Source organism: Anopheles stephensi, chromosome 3 (assembly GCF_013141755.1).
Source record: "Anopheles stephensi strain Indian chromosome 3, UCI_ANSTEP_V1.0, whole genome shotgun sequence".
Lineage (NCBI taxonomy): Eukaryota > Metazoa > Arthropoda > Insecta > Diptera > Culicidae > Anopheles > Anopheles stephensi.
Genome location: NC_050203.1, coordinates 10,228,823 through 10,245,025, shown reverse-complemented (window position 1 = coordinate 10,245,025; position 16,203 = coordinate 10,228,823). Strand labels below are relative to the sequence as shown.

General features: G+C 47.1%; 1 protein-coding gene across 1 annotated transcript in view; it reads right to left on the bottom strand.

The window, feature by feature from the left end:
- Positions 1 to 2,276: 2,276 nt before the first annotated feature.
- The window catches only part of LOC118513123 (autophagy-related protein 13 homolog), a 30,687-nt gene continuing 16,760 nt past the window's right edge, over positions 2,277 to 16,203 (bottom strand). Inside the window, exons 3-4 of the mRNA XM_036058531.1 lie at positions 8,549 to 8,744; positions 2,277 to 4,666 (exon numbers count right to left, since the gene is read on the bottom strand). Of these exons, the coding sequence (XP_035914424.1) occupies positions 3,847 to 4,666; positions 8,549 to 8,744 (1,016 nt within the window). The 3' untranslated portion in view covers positions 2,277 to 3,846. The remainder of the gene's footprint in view (positions 4,667 to 8,548; positions 8,745 to 16,203) is intronic.

Sequence of the window (16,203 nt, the reverse complement as noted above, 5' to 3'; positions counted from 1 at the left end):
TTTGCCGGTGAGTTTGGTTGGAGTTCGATGGATTCTTTTTATTTTTTTGCCACCTGTTTTATTTACTTTTTTTTAAATTATTTTAGTAATAGATTATTAGTAATTAAGAACACTTTTCTAGCATTGATGAAGTTTAGAAGGCATTATGAAGTAGGCAAATTTTTGTCATCACTAGCGTGAAGGTTGGGTTATCCAATTAGAGATAATATCAGCACCAAACCCAAAGTGTCTTCTTCCTCGTGCTGGCAGCTCTCATTAGCATCACACACAACGCACAGTGAGGAAATGAAATCAACAGCCGTTCATCGTTCACTGCAGATGTCCTTTGGCTGCAGGGAGTCTCCGTCTTTGTGCAAACGGAAATTTTCTAACAATTTTAAACTCTACCAGGAAATGAGACGGAAGTTTTGAGCAAAAGTTCCGCTAGGAAACGTTGCTGTCAAAACGAACGCCGGAGCGATACACTTTGAACTTGTTAGTAGAGATGCGAGTAGACTGCTCAGGAAAATTGAGCTAAAACCGATACGCACACGCGCGTTTGGGTTCGTAAGGGTGTTCCGCTTCGGTGGAGGTTCGAGCTGGCAGGTATGTTTGGCCGGATGACCCCAGTCAAGGTAGGCGTTATACTATTAAAGAACCGGCACGCAGGCTGGGTAAGGAAGACAGAGACGCTTTAAGGTTTAAGGGCTCGATTTGCGTCTGTTGTTTGTCTAATTCTTTGTGCCTTTCTGACGTTTGTTTGCTTGTCGTTTAACGATTTACTAATTATTTGAAAAAAATCATCTCTCTTTAGATTAATTTTTTAAACTCTGTTCAATGAGTATAATGATTGAATACTTAAAAATATTATCTTATAATTTAGAGCTATTATTAATGAGGAAAAAGATTCTTCTGTATTCCACACGGCATGATCCTGCATCAAATCTAGTCCGAACTGCCAGGCAAAGGCCTTAGGTAGTAGAACCTAAGAAGAAAATCTTAAAAATGTTTTATTGATAAATAAAAATTTTGGTCAAAGTTATTATATTCCCATCCCTTTTTCTTACTCCAAAAATACTATTTTATTGTATTAAATGTTAGGGAGTCAAGTCGATGAATGCTTTTTTCCCATAGTGGGCACTTGCAAGGTCGAAAGCTTTGGCTGAAGCAAGCATTGAGCTTTCAGTCACTCAAGCGTGAGTTGTGAGACACGCGAGCCAAACGTAACGGAAAGCTCTCAATACGATTGATTGGTAAGTTCCTCGAAAAGCGATCACGCTCATTAATAAATGCAACCGGGTGGCACCAATATAACAACGCGTAAAAGTAATTTCGGAATCCTCGAATTATTAAAATGCTTAAGCTAGGCTTTCTTTTTTCTCTGTTTTCTTAATAATTTGGGTTTTATTTGTTTGTGTTGACATTGTGTGTTATTCCATGTACTATTTTCATGAATCGGGTTTATAATAAAGTTAAAATAAATTCATTGTTTGATCGCTGACTGAGGCTATCTGTACGCGGGATGATTTTCATTTCTTGATCGTCTAAACGAATTGTATGATTTAAGTGCTTTCTTCGGTAGCGAAAAATTAAATATTTCTTAGGCCAAAAGATAGGAAACAAAGCATTTTGATTTGATGTCTTGATAGTTTTAAATACTATATAATGCCACCCTCTCGCTTTTCACCCCACCGCACCTGCTTGTTGCGATGGTTTCCCCCACAACCCCAACCCCATGAATAAATTCAAATTCCCCTCTCCCCCCCCATTCTCTTTCCTACACCAAAACATATTCTTTTACCTTGCCTAAAATACCCCCCAAAGTAATAAAATGACTCGAATTTCAGTAACAATTAATTTAGCGCACAATAATAAAGTATCGAAACGAAGGAAACCCCCAGTATGACCTTTGCATTATGAATACGATTTGTCAGTCTCTTTGGAAACCAAAACTGAACCAAAAAAAAAAAAAAGAATAGGAAAATGTTTCAAGAAAGGCCCCCTTTATAATCTTTTGATTACACACTAAACAAGCTCCCGGTGTACGCGCCGCCTTATCCTATAATGTTTGGCCATTTAAATCGACATATTGTTTTTTGCAAATAGTTAACTGAAGGTAACAATCAATCAATCCATTCCTACGGGTGTGTGTGTGATGATGATGATGATGCTCTAGAAGAATCTCTCCTCTAAGAGCAAAGCTATTCTTAATGGAGTAATTTAGTGCTGCAGTAAGTAAGTTTTGATAATGATAAAGATAATATAGCAAAAAAAAAAAACGCATAAGGCGCATAGGCTCATTCTTCATTAGGCTTATATTTTTTAAACTGCAGTTGCACGCGCACATCCTCTACTGCTGCTCGTCTCTAAGTCGCTCGATTGATTTGATGCAATTCGCACATTGCATCCCCTTTTTTGTTACTAAACACCCTTTTAATCATATCACACCCCCTATCAGTTTGGCTCCAATTGAATATAATCTGACAAAAACGGATAGAAAACCGTGAATAACAATAGTAGTGAGGGAGACGAACCCTCCGGCGATGGTTTCTGTGTCTGGCTTGTAACGATGAGTTTTTGATTAATAGATTTTCGTACAGTGGGTAGTGGGTAGAGTTTTATCTTTATTTGCCATTTACGTTCGATATGGTAAACATTTTCTTTTGATTTCACACGCCAAAGCTTCCACACGCCTAACATCGAAAAAAGGTTTGATAAATGAGCTGTGACTCTATATACACACACAAATGGGCTTTCTATATGACAATATGATAGGCAATAAAATTAAAGGAAAACACTATTTACAAAAAAGCGTGGAAGCGAAGGGCGTGAAGAAAATGTTTCCACAAAGAACGTACGTACTCCAGGGAAAACCCGTCCTCAAAATAAAATGTCTTGCTGTGCTGGTTCTTCTCTACCTCCCTATAACCCTACTAAATCGCGCTTAAAGCAAACCAATTAAAGAAAAGGAAAAAGTGATTTAAAGCCAATTTGGTTGGTTCGCTGAAAGAACCGTGAAGAGTGCAAAAACCGCACTCTGATATGCAAAAAAAAAGGCAAAACAAAACAACAACATGGCGGAAAGCTTTCCTTTGCCGCGCGTGCTTCTCTGTGTGCGCGATTGTGCAGCGTATGCAATATGGCGGATAGTAGCGTAATTTTGTCTTCACAAAGGGATAAAGAAATAATCCGCAAATGAATGCGTCTTCTGTTAGATAGATCGGAGGTAGCAATCGTACCGACGACGATCGTCCCTCCTCACACACGCACACGCGCTAAGGAACTTTGATTCATCGATGTATCGATTAGATGTAGATGATTTTTACACAGACATGTGGGCACAGCACACCCCTAAAAGCTACGGAGCTTTGTTTCGTTAAATGGCTAAGGCAAGGAAACATGGTTTCGGCAAAACCCTTATGGCCCATTTACCCTATTTTTATGCCCCCCTCCGGGTCGCTCATCAACAAACCATGGCTTCCCTAACATTCCCTCTTTGGCCGCTGCTACAATCGTTTTCGCTCTGCCGAATCCTTCATCTTTACCGCATAATGCATTTACTTTGTCTGTGTGTGTGTGTACGTGTTTCTTTGTGTATGTAAACATGCGCGAATGGTTAGGAGAACGAATCACCCTGTGCCGGTTCGCGTCCCGAACATGGGCCAAACGGGGAAGTAGTTTGCCATCCGTCAACGGGAACAGAGCGAATTGGTCAAATCCAATCAGTCCATCCTTAACATGTATGTGTGTTTGTGTGACAAGATGAATATCATCAAAAAATATCAGTCGACAGTTCTGGTTCTCTCGTTAAAATTAATAATAATCCCGGCATGCCTGCCAACGCTTCGCCACCACTCCTACTCCTCCTTAGCTGTTCGAATTGCTGTCTATCGACTGGCAGAGCGACGACACGAGATATTCGTACTCTGGCAGGGACGTTTCGAACTGCTCCAGCTGGCGGGTTAGGTCGTTCAGCACATCGTCCTCCTCCTGCTCCTCCCCACTGTCCGGGCACGTATCCGCCTCGGTCAGTATCCGGCTACCGTCCATATTCTCGTCCTCCGTAATCGTGTCCGCCCCGCTCGACCGCATCATACCGAACTCCTGCAGCGTCGGTGCGTTGGAACATTCGCGCAAAAACTTCGCCAGCTCACCCTGGGCCGTCGTTTCCGCGAACGCAAACCGTAGCTCCTTCAGCATCCGCTCGTTCTCGGACGGATCGCGCCGTATCGACCACCGTGACGAGCGTCGCAGCTCGCCACCGGCACCCAACGAGCTCGGCGGGGACGTACCGACGGACGACGGGATCGCAACCGTTGCACCCGGTACGGCCATCGCTTCCGTGCCCGCGGCGTTACTTTTGGGCGATTGGGACAGCCGGAAATGCATCGGACCGCCGGCGGCAGCACCACTGTTCGACTCGTACGATCCTTTGCTCGTGTTGTTGTTGAGATTGTTGGCGTTGTTGGAGCAGTTTTCGTCCACGCTGGTGGGCGAATGGAGCGATACCCGATCCTCGCCACCGTCCCGCAGGAAGGTGCTTTCATCGCGTGGTTTCGGTAGCAGCCAGCTGAACGGGGGCGTTTCCGGCAGTGTGTAATCGTCCTCGGTGGGCTTCTTCACACGTGACGCATCGACGAAGGCACCGCAGCGCATCGGTTTGTCCAAATCGATAACCTTTTTCTCGCTGCAATTGGGAAAATGGAGAGGAGATTAAAATACAGTAATACACACACACACACACACTCAGGTGTAATCTTATCGAGCAATGGAGCAATGGAACTACTTTTGACAGTTGGTGCGAGATCGTGTGCCGTCCAAACAGCTTCCGGAAGGAACGTTTTTGTGGGGCACGAATGTTTACTATTTTCTTTGCCAGTGTATCATTTGCAAACGAGCGGCTTTTCCATCCGAACAAATGTTTACAGACGTGCTTCGCCGTGTTATGACAGTCTTCTTGCCATTTCGAATGGCGGTTGTTCTGTGTGCAAATTTTGTTTTACCAACGCGCGTTCGTGCGTCATTCCAACTGGAGGCAGCTTATTTGTATGATAAAATTCAATTTTCTTCGCTCGCTTGTGATTGTGTACGGCAGCGGAAAATTGCGCTGGAAGAACATCCGACCGCACACCGAGATGCAGTGTTGACTCATCGTTACACTCACCGTGCAAGAGGGACCTGCGGTGAGTTATTGCGCTAGCAGCATGATTCTTATCAGAATCATCCCACTTGGAGCTAGACAATTCACTACGAACGGAAAATTCAAACGTACCGATCTTTGGCACACGCGTCACGTGAAAGTAACGTGTCGTGGCGATAAGATTACGGTTAAACAACGCATGATTCGAACACAGACGCAAAGCAAGACGTCGAGAGAGGGAGGGATCGAGATGTGGTTCAATTAAGCTGGGACTGGACCCGACACCAACGCTTCCTTTTGCAAATGAACCATCTGTCTCGTTAGTCCCGCCAGTGGTATAAACATCGGCAGTTACATGGTGGGCATCAAGAGACATGTTGCACAGTGCCGGCAGTACCTCCCCCACCTACGATCCATTGGCGATCGTTGGCGATTTTCTGAGTCTTCAGACTTCGGACCATAAATAGGCAGGCTGCCACAGGGCGGCAAGAGTTGCGAGTCCAGTCTCACGATCCGGTTGGTCCATTACATGTCCCCGTCCTGTGGGACTGGAAAATGTCGCTTCAGGTCTCTCGCCGTAATCCGTTTTCCTGATCATATTTCACTGCCTTTCTCCCCGCCCCCCCCACACAACAACTCTTACAGCCAATTTCCAGCTGCAATTGCAATTTAATTGTCGCAGAAATGCCTCTCGCCTCTGTGTGTGTGTGTGTGGGTTTTCGGCGAGAAATGGCTAAGCGATCGACCGGGCACCGATTTGAATTTAATAAAGGAAATATCGATCATCGAGGTTGACAGGTTGGAGCAGACACACACAAACCACATGATGCCCACGACGTATCGGACGCCCACGTGAGGGCTGCTCACCGAACACTCCCGTAAGGGCAGCATAGATCCCACGCCAAATGCTGCTCGCGTGGTACAGCAAAGGCACGGATGTAGGTAGACAGGAGTGTTTTATGAATGAATCTACACCCACGGCTATCCGAAAGCTGTTTACGAACCATTTTTCAGCTCGCGAGTGAAAGGGCTGATTAATCCGTGTGCTATAAAATTTTATAGCAAATCAGCGGGGAGAAAGGTTTTTGCAGGGATAGGTTTAATATTTATGCCACCTTTCTGCAAGTTTTCGATTACTGTTGCGATGCTGCCGGACAATCGCTTACAAGAAAATTGGTGGTCAGCAAAATGACCTCCGGATAATGCTCCGATAGGCAGTGATTACAAAGCCTCTCTCTATCTCTATCTGTCTCAGGAGAGGCCCCACACAGTGCTCAGGGCCGTCCATCATCATGCCGTCCTCCAGAAGATGGATGGTCCCTTCTTCTGCCTGGTGAACTCTGGCGGGTAGGCGGGAAGGTAGGCGTGTATCACGTAACAACATTTAACGTGCGATCCGGTTATTGGTGGAGATAAATTACTTCTCGGTGCAAAGTTTTGCTTCTGTAGTTTCGCAACTAAGTTGCACTGCTGATAGTGCGCACCACAGTTTCGTAGTCTTATCAGCTTCCATATGATCCACGGAAGATTATTCAACTGCCGGGAGCTTTGGAGCCTGTGGGCGGTTTAGGATCTTGCAAAACTCCCCGGTTTGCTTATCAAGCCGATCAAGCAATCAAACAAAGTGAGTAACAGCTTGGAAGCACCCTGGGGGTAGAGAGGTTGTTGTATTTTTAATGGCACTCTTGCAATAATTTTGTGGAGCAGCAATCTTAAAACCAATCACCATTTTCTTGACTAGAATATGCCTCTAAGCTTTTCCCCTTTAAGTGTACTAGTTATAGGTATTTATTCTGCTAATCCTTTTGTACAGCAAGTGCTGCGGCTACCACTCTGCGCGGATAAGTAGTTTCCAGAAACAGGTTCACCTTCCATGCCATAAACTGTGTCTTATCTGGTTATCTTGGCATCGGAAGATTTGAGTGTACGTTCCATCCAACGCTCCTTCGCCAAGCGCTTCAAAGCCGCCCCCCTTCAAGTGGGGTCCTTGTGAGATTAAGCAGCAGCGGTCGTGTCGTGATGCATGGTACTTGGCGTGGAATTAGTGCTCCTCTATCATGCGGATGTACCATAATTTCGAGCGTGTGCAACTATAAAGCCCCGAGTCACCGTGATAGCTGAGAGTGGAGTGCGTGGCGATATCACACCCACTTTCCATTTCTATTGTGTGTGAGTGTGTGACACGATATGCCACGAAGAAGATACCGCTTCCACACACCAACACACACACATATAGGATCGATTTGCAACTCAATATGGTTCGTCTTGCACTGTGTTAGGGATGGATGATGGAGATGGAAGGTCGTTTCTTCCTCCAAACTCCGAAAAACACTGGTGATGAATTCACAAAAATTAAACCGGTTCTTTTCACCATTCCGTTAAGGGGGTTGTAGATCACCGGAGGTAGGTGTTTCCGAAGGCTGCATCACAATGTCACGCTCGCTTTTGGAACTGCATACGTGGAACAGTTGAAACTCTCGAAAGCTCATTTCGGTTTAACCTTCACAAGTAACTGGGTGATGGGAACGGAGACACAACGGGTCTACTAAGAGCGCTGCTAGTATCACCTAGTACAGCGCCATCTGTTGGTTGATCGTCTTAACCCTTCACATGACATAGTTACGCACATTGCTACTGGCGGCACAGCTGGCAGAAAAAGATTTGCGCTTCTCACTCGCTTATTATCACCCTCAACACCCACCCGAGAGGATATCGCAAGGGAGTAATCAAATGCATTCCAACAACGCTTCTCTTCACCTTCGCACCATCATTCCAATGGCATAATTTTTTATCAGGGGGTCTCCCCGCTCGCAGCATAAAGGAATGCACCCGCCGAACGTATGTCTCAATCTATATCCCTTCTGTGTGCAGAGTAGGGGAGAAGACGAATGGTTTTGTCGGCCGTTCTGCTCACCACATATCCGTCGTCGTCACTTCGAGGGGCGTCGAACATCACCACCATCGTCATCACCACAATAATCTGTATGGCACACACCGCGGCACTACTGCACAGTGCGTTGGTATGTGGCGCGACAGTGACGCAAATGCACACCCCGCTATGGCGCGCATGAATCAGCGGTTTTCGCTTTTGGGACGTCGTGGTTTTCTGAGGGAGATGATGTCCAAAAAACTACACCACGTCCTCCTACCGTTCAAGGCACTTTTGCACCTTACTTCTTTCGAACACAAACACTAACACCGACGCTTCTGTCAACGGAAGAAACACTATTCACCACCTACCAAGATTATTAATTGGACAAGGTTGTCCACCGAACAGCACTACGAGAGATCCGGTTTGATTTGGCTTTGCTGTTGGAACCACCAATTTAAAACCCCCGAAACTGTCCTGTTCCACTGCTCGGGCCACGTAAACACCAAACAGAACAATCGAGACAGACGCGGACGGACGAGGAACTGCCGGATACTTACACTTTCTTGTTGTAGTTGTAGCGTACGTGCTTGGGGCTGATATCCTTCAGGAAGTGATCGCTCTTCATCATGATCGTGTTGTCGCGTCCGGTTTGGGTTGGTGAGAACGTAATCTTCGTCCGGTAGGCCACTGCCATGTTTAGCGTTCCGATCTGTGTGCACAACTGTCCGACGCGAACCTGGTTGTAACCATCGCCTGTGTACGAGCGTTGGGAAATGAATGAGAGAATCGGCATGAGTGTCAATCGCTTTTGGTGCTGCTTGCTTGGCGCGTGAGTAGCCACAGCAAGTGTGCGTGTGTGTGTGTGTGTGTTGGGGTGGTGAGAGATAGGGTGCCATGACTGCACCCTCCCCACAGTGTATACCACCTCTGGCAGCGTTGGAAGCAAAAGAGTTACGAGCATCGAAAGAGGGGATAGGCCCCAGCCACATCAGCTAGGGCATTCCAAGAGATCACAACGACATGATCACGCGATCGTACGGGCGTCGCGAGATCCCATCTGAACATGATTCACAAAACATGCCCCGGAGGGACTCACTCACACAGAGAGTGAGAGGGAGATGCCAGCCAAAGAGTTCCTCCCGCGTATTTTGCTGTCACCATAAATGGGGCTTTAGGTGTTGGCGCCAGTCAACCCACGGCCGCCGGATATGCAGAGAGATTTGTAGGTCGCCCATTTTTGATGTGAAATTTCTTGCAACATTTCGCCAGATGGTAGGGCGAAGTTGGCATCTTGAGCGCTGCATGTAAAGAATATCGAATATGTTCGCCATCTTTGCTACAACTGTGGCCACCCCTCGAGCGTGGGGTTTAAAGTCCGGTCACTCACCACTCGCCTTTGTCCGTTGGTATGTGTTGCGTGTGTGTGTGTACATAGTAGTGCGTTCACATTGTCCGCCTTGTACGCTATCCACACCAACCGACCGTTCTCTGTTGACGTGGTTTACTACGAATGGATTGTCCAATTTAAATACCGAACCACCCTCCGGCTCTTTGCATCCCCACCCCCCCAACCCTTCCCCTCATGCACCACTCAGTAGAAGCAAGCTCCATCCGGAGGCAGCCAGTGCAAATAGCGATAATCGGTTTGTTTTGATATTTAAAGGCCCTCTAACCCGAACCTGTCCGCGGTTCGTCTTGTCATGGCGCTTTCGCTGCAGGGAGTTCACACTTTATATTTGCATTTTTGCACGTCCCTCTCTCTGCATGTGTGTGTGTGTGAAACTGTGCTACTGTCGGATGAAGAACCCTAAACATTAAGCCGCGCCCTCACAAGCAACGGCGTCGTGGGGGTCGTTGTCGCGCGAGTCGCCCATGTACGACCCAAGGTTTGATTAGTTCGCTGCTTGAGTGAAGCCTGTCATCGAACAAAGAATGCAACTTACATAATGCAGTTTTCACACGGCTGCATTAATGGTAAATAGGAGCTATCTTTTCTGCGAGTCACGAGACGGTACCGCGAGGCGATATGAGCGGCGTCAGTCATCTGTGTCTGACAGGCGTCGATTATCCAATTTAGCTCAACGCTTCCGTTGCCCGAAACTGTTACTCCTCTCGCCGAGGAAAGCCCACCCGGTGGTGGTAATCACGTTCGACACAACGCTCACTACTCGTGATTGATCTCGTCGACGCTAGCCTCCACACCGTGGTGGTGGACCACCTGCGAGCGAGAGACAGGCGGCTCTGTTGCTATGCGCTAAGGCACAACCAGCGATCAGGTTGCGAATCCGATTGCTTTCCAATGTGTGTCGAAAAACCCCGGATTCAGGTCGTCTGTTCGACGGTACAAACACTAACGCACCTGTCACACCACAACACAACATGTTGAACGCGGTGGTGGTGATCGTACAGTCCCTTCTTTTTGTCTAGCAAATACCGATCGACGGAGGATAATAATAGGCCAAGAAATAGCCGGACGGGCGGATACACCTACCGAACCGGTACCGAGAGACAGTGCGGACTATTTTTAGCCCATCTCGGACAAATACGAGCGATTGCCAAACTAAATCCTCGGCACCGTGCAGACGGCCAGAGTCGGCTTAAAATATTTGCCCGCCAAAAAATCAAAACCCAGCGCCTAAACAAACATCCCACGCCGAACAGGTCGCTTGCTTGTCGGGGTGTTTTGTAATTTCGGATTATGCTCACCGGCTGTGCTGAAGGGGTTAGGATGGAATGAGATATTACGGCGATGAGTAGTCCTCCTTAACCCCGGGCTGGCGAGGACCTTACAAGGGGTGAAGACATTCTCGCGGAACCTTCAGACTTTGCCGACGATTCTGGCCTCCATCTATTCTGGTGCACTGGTCAGGTGGGAGTGGCAGCACATACTAGACGAGGTCGTTTCGCTTCGACTGCACCGCCGACCTCAATCTACACCTGGCTGTCTCAGACACAATCGACTGTTTGGCGCCACCCTGAGCATCGATTGATTAATGCTGGGGATGCTCATTAGGCGGGGTGAGTGAAGGACCCGGGGGGCCTTGTTTGCCTTTCATGTCGGTTCGGCTGGTCCTTTTTCCCTCCATTCACCTACTGGACGGGGGAAAAGCGAGAGGTTGGCGAGTTGTTGTTTTCGCACACCAAACGAAGTGATGCCCTGAACTTGCCGAGGGCGAAAACTTCTAACAGGGACTAGTAGCGCTTTCATCGTTGACGTCAATCTCGTTCGGAATGATAAGGTGATGTTCATTTTTTTGAGCGACTGGAGTGTATACACTTTTTCCCCACAGATAGATTCCCCCATGCCTAGCTCCACAAATCGCTGATAACGAAGAATGGGTCGACTAGTACTTGCTGACAGGAACCTGCCCGGTACCGATCGTCGTACCAGTGCAAAAGTAATACGCAAAAAAGAAGACTCCTATCTCCGCTCGCTCGTCGACTGGAGGTGCCTTTGATTCGTCTTTTTAGAGTGATCTGCACCAATATTGGACCAGGTGGTCAGAAGGGTCAGAACAACACCGCGCGCATTGAGTATCAGCTTCCCGGGGGGTTATCTATTGGGTTGAGTAGGTCCCCCCGGGAGGTGGGACGTACCTAAACCTGGAAAAGCGCGAAAAATAGACTCGCTTATCATTTGCCGATAAGTGTCCGGCAATGGGATGGGGTTTCCTCTGGAGGAAACTCTGGAGGATCTCTCTCTCTCTCTTGCTAGGTCTGCCTGTGGTTACGATAATTTATGTTCGGTGGGTTACAGTTCAACGGTGTATGGATGTTTGTGATGTCAGATATCTGCTCAGTAAACATGTCAACAACAGTCTGTTGTAATTCTAGCTTATCTTATCGCATGCGTAAAGATATCTTTTGTTGTTCGCGTTATCTAAGACAACATCACCAAAGGTGAGAACATAACATGTACCTTGTTGGGCATAAAAGTCTTAAGAAATTCTCGGATATTCATTGGATTATATTTTGATGAACTTCTCGCAAGTGAATCCCGAACCCGATAGAGTGACCTTTGAGCTTCCTTTCTTGGAATTGTTTTAATTCTTTCTTTAGTAACGTACCGTAGACACAAAGAAAGAGGAGGTGGAATATCCTATAACCCTACAAGGGATTTATTTGAAAGATTGTAAGGATTCATTCTCTATCGAAACGTGATCCACAACTCTCGATGATTCCAAGCTGAAACAAACAAACCGACCGAACAAAACAATCTAATTTTAGTTCTATCAGATGCACAGGAGCCAGGACCAGAGCAAGCAAGCGATTGTTTACTTCAACATCAAGTATAGCTCATTACGGGGCACAGGACACATGTGATTCTAATGTTTTTATGCGTATCAATGTTGATATGTTTACTGATCATCCTGCGTTTAGAAGATCGCTTTGTTCGCTATCGCCCACAACAACAACAGCCATGTGGGCACAGCCGGTAAAGCATCAAAACATTATGGTCTCGCTAGAGTAACGAGCCACCACACGAGACAAACAAACGCAATAACAACTGATGCCTAACTGGACCTAACGCACTGTTCTAAGTGAGAGCGAACAGGCACTCCTCTAAGCCCGATCTAGCTATCAGCCAGCTGTCCGATCGTTAGGTAGACCAACCGGTAAAGGAAAAAAAACTTGCCGATTAATTGGCAAAATGAGTTTGCGATGGAGGGTGGCCGAGATAGGGCAGAGAAGGAAGCACTGGCTGTCTGTCTGTAATTTTGCCCTAACCGGCTTCCCCGGTGACATTGAACACAGCCGCGTGCTTGCTGGCGGTTCAGCTACGGTTCTACAACTGTTTTAAAAATAACTTCTTCACTACGCTTTCGTACCGGGGAGCTATATTTGTCTACACATTCTAGGGGGGTACAGGTAGTGTAGAGTAGGGTCCTCTATACATGCAGTTTGCAACCGAGCATGTTCCTCTAATTGCGAGTGCATGTTGGTCGATCCTGGGTCGTGCCAGGTTGGGTGGTGTGTGGAGAGATGAGTTACCGAACGAACACATTCGTACGAGTCGTGGTGGTGTATCGTAAAGCTGAGAGCATAGAATAACAAATAGGAGTACAATATGATTGTACCAACCAAGACGACGACGACTGACTAACGGTACGCTTGTACTTTTTGCTCCGTATGCAAATGTGAGTGGTTGTGTTGCAAGCTGAACCAATATTCTCAGCGGTAGTAGCAAAGCCAAGGGTGGGGAATATCGCCATAAAGACCAAAGGTATGTCCTAAGGAATGCGGTCCAACAAGATTCCAGCATTTGAAGAACGGGGAGGTTTGTCAACACCGGGCGTATGAAAGCCAAAAGGTAGAATTTGCCATCTTTTCCAGAATTAATTCCTTCTTTTGGAGAATATCGGTAGGAGCGCTTTAAAATCTGGTGGACTTGCAACTTATTTTGTAGATCTTCTAAATGTCTGATAAATTCTGAATTCTGAATAATAGGCTAGACTAACTCTGGTGGGGCGGCCCAGTGGTAGATACGACGGCGAGGTTCAGATCCCATCTGGGCCGTTCCCCGACAGTGAGGACCGACTATCCAACTATGCGGTATCAATAAGTCAAGTAAGCCAGAAATGGCAGGCAAGACATAAGAGGTCGTTTGGCCAAGAAAGAAGAAGAGGCTAGACTATTGGAAGAATTTGTCACCCTTCGCTCCGGAAGTGTGTGTCATATGTGTGACATTCTCGCAAATGTCAGCGGAAAGATCAATTACTTGCGTCCAGCGCCCTTGCAAATCCAGCAACTTGATTAATCATGACGTGAGATCACACTTCAGAATTAAATACAAAAGCGTTCGCATACACGTACGTACGGCACGGGAACGTGACACTGTTTTGATAATTCGCTGCGTGAGAATGAAATGTCAATAAAACGCGCGCCATTATGAGGGTTGATAACCAGCACCAGATCTCACCAGATAAGGGCGCTCGCTTGGCAGGTGAGCAGCTTGCGGGAATAACCGGTTGACATTGCGGTGTTTAGTATGATATCGGGATTGTTTTGTTTTTGTTAAAGGCGTCACTATTCCATTGGCGATTAGTTCTAATACAGGAAGATAAATAAATTTAGTTGACAAGGCACTAAGCGTAAAAATGGGAGATACCGATATGGATCCAGTTGTACGGTGCAGGAAGTAGGTACTTCTCGGCGATCGCGTACTGTAAAACGGATACTACCGTCCGCGGTGGAGTGTCCCGGGGAGGGTTTGCTCCCGGTTTGAACCAGTTTGGTTGTGACATGGCAAAAAGCACCCCTATCGCAACCGAACGCCATCCAGTTCCGTTCTCTCGGCATCTTAGCTAACACACTCGCTGACCTGGAGCCACTGGAACGCAATAGCAGCGTGCGCGGTTGGTAACAGAATTATATCACTGAGCATGAAACCTTTTTTCACTCTGCCAATTCGCTTTGGAATGTCGCAGCTGTTTTGCGGAGAAAAAATAGCATTACATATAGGCCTAGGTGCACTATCACGAAACCCGGTGGGTCGTCAAGAGTTTCGTGTTATTTTTATGCAACAGCAAAACCTGGAGGCGTCCGCCGGTGGGTAACACACCGCACCAAACCTTCCTACATACCTCAGCGGGGGGATTGGCCGGTGGCCTATGAGGCGCCAAGGTAAATTGCGATTGACGATTGCGAATATATTGAGGAAACCGTGCAAGTGCTCCTGGGGGGGGATGTGGTCAACAACTTGGAGCCAGCGAACCTAAGAGGGGAAGTGCCGTCTAATCGTGCCTGACCTTGACATGCAACACAGACATTCTATGTTGGTTGATTCTTTTAGCCGCCCTGGAAGCGCGTTCTAATTGGGTTAAAATCTGCTCCACCGGTTAGCTAGCCATGTCGGGAGAGATCGGAGCAAGAGGTTACAGACCATCATAAAAATTGGAAACTCAAAAATCGATACTAGACATTTTGCCGATGTATTATCGCCGCTCACAGGCAAACAAGAGAAATTCTTGGTAAAACTCACGAAGATATCTGAAGGCATTCCCTGGACCAACGCCACCATTAGACAACCAAGGTGTCACACAACGCCCCGCGACAGATAGTACACAGAAATATGACACGTCTCGTTTATTACCGGAATTCCCGCGTTAATGTTGTTGTTGCTCGTTGCTGGGCGTTCCATCCACAGGAGGGAGGAGAATCTTGAGCTACAGCCAAGGCACGGAAAGTTCACATCTGGAACCGGTTTTTCGCTCGGTACATTAACATATGGATTAAAATGCACCCCACTCTTGCATTGACGTCGAAGCGAAAAAAAAAAAACAACAACCCTCCGAGATATCCTGCTAATTAATATTTTATCATCGTCCAATGGGACTCAGGGGGCTCTCAGGTGTGCAGCAGTGTGTGTTTTTTGCACCACCGAAGGAAGAAGATACGTGACTCGCGCAGCCTGGTAGAGGACAAATTAATCGGTCAAATAATGCTCTCCCTCCATTCGCCCCGCTAGTGCCTTGATTGCGGACGACAGGTTCACAGCTCAATGATAAATTCTGCACTTCCTTGCGAAGCTCCAGACGAGGCGACGTTCAAATTCCAGCGTCCAGAGGATAGTCTTCCCTGCCCGGCGAAGGTGTGCAATTAGCTGCACACCCTTTTTTTATCGCTTTCTTACACTCGGCTGTTTTGCTTCGTCCAGGGCACATAAAAGTCACTGTAAGGCGCCACCACGACGACCATGCGTACCGTGGGCTTGGTAATTTAGCTTTCTTCCCCATACCACTGCTAGGCCATTTGTTGCATGACACCGAAGCACCTTCACAACAAACAGCCCGAGAAGCTGCTGGGCACGTGCCTTAACGTTTTCCTGCAGGAAGCTTCCCGTCGCTTCTCGTCGCACACAACAGGAAAGTGTATTTTTTACTGTCAATTCCCGCTGATTGGAAGATGTTTTTCAAGCTCAGGAACTCCTGGAACAAGCGAGCAGAGGTGCGGTGAGGACCACTTCCTATCGGATGCAATGGCATGGCGCCGAATAAACAGTTTCTCGCATCTCCTCCCCGCATCCCTCGTCGTTGAGAAGTCAGCAATTCGTTTTGCTAGCAAATGGGACGTGTTTGGTGGTGGGTAATGTGAAATTTAAATTATCACCACCACGGTGGCGCCAAACCGATCGCATGAGATGGGTCTATAGCTCGAAACCGAACCAACCGTGGTAGCGTGCATCGAGGTAGTTGATAGTGTCAAATGCGCG